This window comes from Vicia villosa, unplaced genomic scaffold (genome assembly GCF_029867415.1).
Source record: "Vicia villosa cultivar HV-30 ecotype Madison, WI unplaced genomic scaffold, Vvil1.0 ctg.001812F_1_1, whole genome shotgun sequence".
NCBI lineage: Eukaryota > Viridiplantae > Streptophyta > Magnoliopsida > Fabales > Fabaceae > Vicia > Vicia villosa.
Window position 1 is genome coordinate 274,425 of NW_026705738.1, and position 9,924 is coordinate 284,348.

General features: G+C 33.8%; 1 protein-coding gene across 1 annotated transcript; it reads right to left on the reverse strand.

Moving 5' to 3' along the window:
* Nucleotides 1-1,176: 1,176 nt before the first annotated feature.
* Nucleotides 1,177-4,641, reverse strand: LOC131636719 (putative receptor-like protein kinase At3g47110). Its single transcript, XM_058907329.1, has 2 exons — nt 2,034-4,641; nt 1,177-1,908 (listed from the first exon to the last, which is right to left on the reverse strand). Exons 1-2 carry the CDS (start codon nt 4,639-4,641, stop codon nt 1,478-1,480), a joined length of 3,039 nt encoding a protein of 1,012 aa, XP_058763312.1. The 3' UTR covers nt 1,177-1,477.
* Between the last annotated feature and the right edge of the window lie 5,283 nt (nt 4,642-9,924).

The following is a 9,924-nucleotide window of genomic DNA, read 5'->3' on the forward strand; positions in this document are numbered from 1 at the left end:
TCAAGCAAATGAGAGAAATTATCAGTTGGGAAAATAATAAGTTAAGATTGCAAAAACAGTGTGTACAAGAGTGAGAACAGAGATCACCGTGGCAACGAGGTTGTAATTTGTGTTCATAAATCTAAAAAGCCAATCATGACGATGATAAACGATTGAATTCCACAATGTTTTCCACATTCTCTCAATAAAAGATGCCTCATAATAATTGTTCATGTCATCAACCATTTGAATATAGTCCCTGGACTCAACTACCTTATCATCAACTCCAATTTCAATTTATACCGACAATTGATCAACTTTGTTTTATTTGTAATTTATTTTTATTTTATTTTATGTATGTAAATTCATTAACTAACTTCTGAACGGTATTAATCAATATTTCATACAATTAATCGACTTTTTTTTTTTTTTTTGCTTTATACCACCGGTTTAGTCCGGTTCGGGGGCGAGTTCTGGCATCAAGTGGTTCCATCCCTCTCCCGATCGCAGTTACGGGGATCGAACCGTGGTTCTCCCTACCAAGTCCAGCGCCAATCACCACTGGACCAATATTTCACACAATTAATCGACTTTGTTTTACTTATAATTTACTTTATTTTTTCTTCTAAAAACACATTAAGCAATATTCGAGATATATTAACCAGTTTTGTACCAACATTTATTTTAACCAATATTCTAGACAGATTAAACAATTTTGTTTTACTTAAAAATATAATATAAGAGAGAGAAAATCTAATTACAATGCCAGTTGATATTTTTTTTTGTTAAATAAAACAAAATCATGTACTTTAGAATAGTAATATACGGTATAGATATTAAAACTTGTGTAAAAATAACACTTCTGGAATGATATAAATATTATTTAGTTGTGTTCAAAGCTATATTTTACTCAAAGAGATATAAACCTATTAATTAACATTTTTTTTATACATATTAGATCAAGGGGTGTTTGATTTATGGATTAAGAACTCATTTTCAAATTATTATTTTTTTAAAAATTAAGAATGAGAATTTTAATCTCAAATAATTTTTATAAAATGTATTTGTTTAATATTTATTATATTCTTAAAATATTTATAAAATTATAATATATGAATAGTTAAATTTTATTCTCACCGAGAATTATTTATATCCATCCATTACTTTAAAAATATGAAAATTATTTTATTTTTAGAAATATTTTATATCCGAAAATTAAGTTTCTATTTTTGAAACAAAAATATCAATGTTGTAACTTTATATTCTTAAATAAGTCTTACAACTTTGAAATAAATACCTCCTAAGGTTTTAACATATTTAGTTATATACAAATTCACACACTGTCCAAAATAAAATTCCAAAATAAAATGTTTCTTATTAGATAAAGAAATTCATTTTTTTTTTAATAAACCGAAGTATTCTCTGGGCGTAACTGCATAAACTGATGTCTTGAGTTGTATAGGACTGTATAGGTGACCAAACTCTTTTTCCGAGAGATTTAACACTGTTGCGTGTCCATTACTGTAAATTCATTAAAATATAAGTTCTTGATTGTTTGCAGTTTGTTGACAACCACATTCATAGGTATTCTTTCAATTGGTGAAGATGAAGAGCACGACACTCCAATCTGCAAGACAGACACCAAACAATTCTTCATACTAGACATGTCTCCAGGTTTATTCTCATAACTTAATGCTATCTCTCCACTGTAATCTTCATCATATCCACCGTGTTCTTCATCATGTAGCAATGTAGGATCGATTATATCTTTAACATGACTCGGTAAAGCCAAGGCTGTAAATTGTTGAATTCCCATGCCACCTTCAAACATTTCATCAGTTGGCCTTTTTCCTGTGAAAATCTCTAGCAATAGTATCCCATAACTGTAAACATCTCCAACCGCAGATGCGTGTCCACCCATTCCATACTCTGCGTAATTTGTAACCAAGTTAATCACAGTTCAACCATAATTAATCAACACAGAGCCTCCAAAAAATTAAGACAGATTTATACGTGACAGTAGTAAGATAGTGATGATTAAGGAAAAGATATACCTGGAGCGATGTATCCAATAGAGCCCTTTAAGCTAGCTGTCATGGTTGAATGTTTAGGAGAATCACATGATTCTTCAAACAGAAATGTAGCTAAACCAAAGTCACCAACATGTGCTACCATATTTTTGTCAAGAAGTACATTGCTTGGCTTTATGTCACAATGAACAATAGGAGTTCCACAAGAATGGTGAAGATATTCAAGTGCACAAGCAACATCAATAGCTATGTTGAGTCTTTTGACAAAAGACAGTGTTTTTGTCTGATTCTTAGGATGCAACCAATCTTCTAGACTTCCATTCGACATGAACTCATACACAAGTGCTTTGAAGTCATTACCTTTATGATCAATACCTGATATAGCAGTTATGATCTTGAGTAGGTTGCGGTGCCTTACAATTTTCAGAACATTGCATTCGTCAATGAAGCTTTTTGAAGCTCCTATCTGTTCAAGATTCAACACTTTAATCGCAATAATTGTTTCATCGCTTGAAAGCGTTGCTTTGTATACAGAACCAAAACTTCCTGTGCCAATCAAGTTATTCGGGGAGAATCCACCGGTGCACTTTAAAATTTCCGAGTAGGAAATATTCAGTTCCAATTCTTTTGTAGTAACTGTTTCTCTTGAAGTTTTCTTTCCTGATCTTTTTCTCATCCAGATTGCTACAAAACAAGATAGAAAGAGTACAAATACTAGTGCACTAACTATAGGGATACTCACTTTCGGGCTATGAAATTTTTTGATAGTGCATGAAGGTAGGTTTAATTCTGAGATACCGCCACAAAGCTTGATATTTCCATCAATTGAAAAGGATGTTGCATTTCGGAAGATTTCGTTCATCGGTAACTCTCCCTCAAAATCATTGTAAGAAAGATTGAGACGCATTAGCCCTTTGATCTCACCAAGAAACTCAGGAATCTTCCCAGATAAGTTATTGCATGACAGATCAATATCTTGTATACCTCTCAAATTCTGTATAGTTGAAGGAATGCTTCCTTCAAAAAAGTTATCCTCCATATGCAGCCCTTCCAAACTAGCACAGCTTCCAAGCGAAGACGGAATCGCGCCCGACAATTTGTTGTTCGATAGATCCAACTTTTCTAGATTAACTAGCTTACCTACTTCAAAAGGCAAGGACCCTATGAGAGCATTATGAGACAGGTCTAAGTATATCGAAAGAGAAGACAAGGAAAATGCCTGTCTTGGTATAGTACCATTGAGCTTGTTATGGCTCAAATTTAGCCGCAACAAGTTTTGACAATTTCCAATACTTTCCGGTATACTTCCCTCAAAGTTGTTATCTCCTATTAGTAGCACTATTAATCTATTCAAGCTTCCTATGGTGGAAGGGATCAAACCCGAAAAACTGTTGTTAAACAATTCTAAATCTACCAAATTTTGAAGCATGCCTATTGTGTAAGGAACAAAACCACTTAGGAAATTATTTTCCAATCCCAAAGTGGTCAAGTTAACAAGGTTACTTATTCCAATAGGGACACTTCCATAGATAGAATTTGTACCTAATGCTAGTCCATTCAACTGTGTTGAAAGATTAGCTATCGACTTCGGTAATTCTCCTCCAAAATTATTCTTAGCAAGACCTAAAACTTCAAGAACAGTACAATTAATCAATGAAGTAATAAAATCTAGGTCACCATCTTTCCCTTTTCCAAGCCTATTGGTTTCAAAATTGAGTCTTGTCAACTTATTCAACCTTCCTATGCTCTTCGGAAGTGTTCCAATGAGACTATTATCAGCAAAATCAAGAATTTGCAATCTTGAAGCATTTGAAAGTGATTCAGGTATTGTTCCGGTGAAACGATTGAGTCCACCGGCAAATATTTCAAGATTAGGAAGAGTAAAACCAACCTCAGAAGGTAAGTAACCATGCAGATTATTCTCAGAGAAGGTGAGAAAATACAAGGAAGAAATATTGAAAACTGAAGTAGGAATCTTACCATACAAGTAATTTCCATTTATCGCGAAAAGTGTTAGGCTTGATAACTTTCCTAGCTCATTTGGTATGGTTCCATGCAAATTGTTCACAGCAAGGTTGAGTAAAGATAAAGAAGAAAAATTTCCTATCCATGTTGGAATTGTTCCTGTGAAGTTGTTATGACCAGAACTCAATATACTTAACTCCATGCAGTGACTTAGATTACTTGGAATGGTGCCACCAAAAGAGTTATAACTAATATTTAGATGTTGAAGATGCAACAAATTTCCAACTTGTTGAGGAAACTTTCCATGGAAGCTACTGTTTCTAATGTTGAGTTTTGTGAGGTATGTGAGATTTCCTATTGATGGTGAAAGAGTTCCTGCTAGTGTCATGTCTGGTAGGATCATATGTATGACTCTTCCATTGGAGATGTTGCAAGTGATTCCTAACCAGTTGCAGTGGTGGATGGAATCATTCCATGAACTCAGTGTGTGAAATGGATCTTGAGTTATTCTACTTTTGAAGTTGTGTAAAGCATGTAAATCAGTTTCATTTCCTTGCAAGGTTGATGCAGATGAAGTGGAATGATATTTGGTAATGTATAGAAGAAAAACATAGATGAGTTTGAATGCTATTTTCTTGGAGATTACATATGAAGTGTTGATGTTCATTTTGTTTTTGTTATTTCAGAATTCAGAAATGGTGTATTTAATGCCAATGTAAGTCAGTCAAAGGTGGGGTCAGGCACACAATTCAAAGGCATAGTATTGGTTGATTAAAGATGAAAGCTTAAGTTTGGCATATTATTAGTTTTGCCAATTAAGTCCACAATGGCCTTAGAATGTCCATCTCAATATCAACCAATAACATCCAAAGGAAAAAGTATTTATTATCTACAATATAAGAAAAGACACTGTTTTGGAAAATACCGATATAAACCACCGCTTCAATGTTGTGCCCCTTAGACACCTTCTCTATGTTCCACTACTTGCTTTTCTTTTTTTTTTGAAAAAAGCAAAATTTTATTAAAAAAACTCTAAGCACAAGATGTGCCAAGAGAATTCCAAAACAAACATAAAGATACAGTAGCATTTTTTAATATAGCTATACCTACCCACCCTGGCCATACAGAATTGAAACAACAAGAGAATACATTAGGCTATCCACCCACCCACAGAGCGAAAGAACAAGAAGATTATACACTCCTATCCTAATGACATCAAATACTAGAAAGCAACCATAAGGTTTCTAATGTAGCAGAAGAGCACCAATGCTGCCATATGAATGCTATCACCGATAACTTCCGAAAGCCGACAACAGTCCGGATCATTGTTACACACCATCTAGATGAAGCTGCAGAAATTATCGTCAGCAACTAAAACCTCCCCAAATCAAACATCAGATGCACCCACTTCAGCACACCTCTCACTTGAGCTGAAAGAAAATGGGCTGCAAAAAATGATGTCTCTTTATCTCAAGATGCAACTGACTCGGTCCTGAGAATTTGCCACGGATTTTGATGCCATTGATGGGAGTTGTATCGGATATCTTTATACTTATTACTTAACCAGAACCAAGATATTCTTTGAATATACTTGAACATTTGATTCACTGTCGTACTCTTATTGTTAAAAATCATGTTATTTCTTGCTTTCCATATGCTCTAGATGCAAGCGAACCAGACTGTTTTGACTCTTTGAATCGAATTCCTGTCTTTGACGGCGATAGATCCAAATTGCTCCATATGCTCCCAGCCTTTATTTGGCAATGCTATCAGCATTCCGAACCACCTAATAATATGAGACCATACACCTGCAAAAGTAGGGCACTCAAAGAAAAGATGATTAAATGATTCGGTTACGTCACAACCGCCAGTACAAAGACCGTCATCCTGACCTATGACGCCTCTTCTAACAAGGTTGTCTTTAGTTGGTATTCTATTATGAAAAATCCGCCATACTAAGCACGAGACCTTTGACGGGACCGATTTTAACCAAACCTCATGCCAAGCTTTATGAGTCTCTATCCTATTTCCTCTCTCATCACCTTGTAAGTATCTTTCACCGAATACACCTCTGCACTTTCTAGCTGACCTCTATTTAGATGGCAGATGTCTCGCCACCATAATGAATTGTATGTATCCGAAGACGTAATCAATGTCTCAGAATCACCATATCTATCTAGTAAAGCTTTAAACCACAACCTCTGTCTCTCGTGTCTAATTTTCCACACCCACTCCGAACCACCTAATAATTTTCCACTACTTCCTATTGTTTCCCAATACTTGCTATCATCACGTTTCTGAAAATGTGCTTTGTCAAATGTATGTTTTTCCAAATATTTTAAAATTAAATGCTCTTCCAATTTCTCTCTTCACCCTTTTATGGAGAAAGCTTTTTTTTCTTCCACTTTCTCTCTTCACCCTTTTATGTAGCTAGCTTTTTTTCCACTTTCTCTCTTCACCCTTTTATCTTTCTTCGGCTGTTATTTTCTTTCTTCCATTTCCTCTCTTTTCACCATTTGCTATGCCGATGAGTGTGGTGGTGGTGGAAACGGGTTTCCGACGATGAGTGTGTTGGCGGTGGTGGAAACTGATTTCCAGCGACGATTGTGGTGGTGGTGGTGGAAACGTGTTTCCGGCGACGATTTTATGTTTTATTTTTATTTTTAGATCTGTAAAAATACTGTGGGTAAAATTTTGTATGTGTATAATAATTTGATGAAGTTTCATGTTTTCATGTTATGAAGTTAAAGATTGATTTACATTGTATATTTTGTATTTTTTCAGTCACAGGTTGAAATGATCTAAAGAGGTTTGAAGATTGAGTATTAATAAAATTTGGTAAATTCCCATCTTTTTGTTTGATTTCCCCGTCAATTTCATTTAACTTTTTTTTGATGTTTTTCATGAGGATTTTATAGATTGAAGTTTATATTTTTGTTTCTCTTTCACTTTCTTCTTCAGATTTATAAAAGATTGCAGATGAGGTTTTAGATCGGGAGCCAATAACAGATCAAAAGTATTTTTCTTCTTCCATTTTAGTTTTTTTATTTGATTTTCGTAATGAGCATTCATGAAAATTGAAAAACTTTTTTTGTTTAATTTTAAAAAAAAAACTCTATTTTATTTAGGAATCATGGAAGATTGTGAGGATCAATATTAGCTTAAATGGATTATAAAGAAGCAGAAGAGAAATATGTTTAGGTTGATGCAAATCATTTATTCTCCTCTTTGTGAAATTGTTGGTTAAGATTCATGTAATAATATGAATTTTTGTTTGACTCAAATAGATTTTACAGATTTTGTTTTAAAAATTGGTAGTATATTTTTTAGTTTGGGAATATGTGTGTTGTTTCACGCATGAGTAGTTGTTTTTCATCTACAACAATGGCTTAATAGATATCACCATTCTTTTATGATCTATAGCAATACTTAGTACCTTTTTTATTTGAATACAAGTATTAGTTGATGTAAATAGAAAGATTATAAAGACAATGAATGTGTGATTATAAAAATAATGAATGTGTTTTTAGAATGATTTAGAGGACTATAGTGACAATGAAATTGTTTCCATAATTATAACTCCCCATATGATTTTGACGTTTACAAATATGCATATTTGCTATTGATTTAGTTTTTTAATCATTAAAACTACTTATTGTATTTAATTTTATCACAAATTATATAAAATTTATTTTAAAGAGTCCACTCACAAAAGAATAAGTTTTCTTTGTAACAATACTTAATATTAATTATTTAAAATTGATGATATTATCAAAATCATTTTTTAATTAAAATCACTTAACAATTATTATTTTTATTATATATTAAAAAATAGTTATCTAATTTATGTTATTTATATGTAGAATTCTTACTAAAATAATATCCTCCTATTTTTTAAAAATAAGTTAAAAAAATATTATGATAACTTATAATAAGATAGTTAGTACATATTTCAAAATTATATTCTATATTATAAAATAATTCTTAATTATTAATAACTGATTAAAATAATAATTTATTTAATACAATATTAAATAATTTATTTGTTGAATTTTTTTCTTATACAAGTATCAATCCATTCGAATGGAATGATTTTAACCTCTACTTTTAGGGGCGCCCACCTGAGATGGTACATGGGCTTCCCTAAGCTCTCTTTCACTGGCCATCAAGATCTAGTGAAAAAACAAGGCCACAAGAAGGCACCGGAAACTTTCAATTCGCTACAAGAAGGCACCGAAAACTAACTGCCACCAATATGTTCACATACGTCGGGGTCCATTAGAGTCATTAAGGGAATATCTCGTTCGCATAAATGAAGCAACCATTAAGGTGATCCATTAAAATCAGGAAATGTTCGTAGAAGCATTTTAAAACGGGCTCAAGACACACATTTGAATCGGTCCCTTGCCTAAAGGCTAGTAGCGGCATTGGTAGAGGTAGTGACGGGAGCAGAGTGTTAAGGGCGAGGAAAGTAATGATGAGAATAAGGCTCGTGATTCAAAAGAGCATGCTCATGGCGCAGATAACTCACGAAGTAGGTACTACATATCGCCCATGAGAGACAAGGCAATATTCAAGCAGAGTGGAAAGTCAAACAAAAGTCTCACCCTTGAATGCGCACCGAGAGTAGATATGGAGAGAAGTCCTGCATATGCACATTTGAGAGGCTTCAACTTAATATGGAAGACCTAAAATCTTTCCAAGGATCATTGGCAGGTTTTTCCAGTGAACCAATAAAGGTAAAAGGCTGCATAATGATGGAGACTAAATTTGGAGCGGGAGATAATTCCCTAGAGATCAAGGTAAGGTATTTAGTCATTTATGCAACCTCATTGTATAATATGATCGCAGGGAAGACTACTTTTAATTAGTTATAGGACATCCTATTCACCTTATATCTATGCATGAAGTACGCGCTCTCAAATAGGCTGGTAGGCGTTAACCAGGGAAATTAAGAGATCGACGTTATATGGAAAGCTTAAAGTTAAAGAGGGTTAGAATAATAGGCGTAAGCACTGTGAGTACGAAGTCGGGGATAGAGCCACTAGAGATAGTTTCCGCCGGGGAGATCCTCGCCAATTTTGAGGCAGAGATAGAAAAATCTGTAGCAATGGCGAGATGATCATTGAGGACAAGACCCTATTTTGTTTAGTTTGTTTAATGTTTATTTGTTTTAGGCGAGTTATAATCTCGACCATATATTTAAGGATATTAATGAGAGCATTCTTTGTTGTTTCTGTTGTTGTTGTTCTGATTTCGTTGTGATATTGTTGATTGGATGTCGTTCATATAGTCGCATAACATTGCACTGATTAAGTTGGCCTTAATGGCATCGATTAAGTTGGCCTTGATGGCACCCTGTTCAAGTTGTTGAAATGCCTCGATAACCTAGCATCTGTTTAAGTTGGGAGTTCTACTCCAAATGGTACCACATGCATACGCATAGTCCGAGTTGCATTTGAATCGCATTTTTATAAGTCATTATGTTGTGAATTAGAGTTGTGTATTGTTTTGCTCTGAAGTAGTAATTGTATAATCCTTTGATCTAATATATTACTTATCATGCATTGGTTTATATGATTCGATACCTCACCCTTTATTTGTTCGTCGTTGCCTTTATATTGGTAACGTGCAGGTAGCGAGGAGTAAAGACTTAGTAGCTTATTGGTTTCGTCGCTCTTGATACGTAGCACTCGGGGCGACTGAACGCTTATTTGATTTTATGTTGTTTTCTGGTTGAACTAAAGTTGTTATTTTGAGAAGTCTGTTTGTTTTAGTTGTTTAAAAGATGCTATGTTTCTTTCGAAGTATTAACATTGTGGATCCGCTGCAGTTATTTTATTAAAGTTGAATTAATTAAAGACTAAATGATTGTTTAAAATTCTTCAATTTATTATGTGCTATGGATTCAAGGTTTTGGTTGTTTAACAAGCTTGGAGCGTTTGTAGAA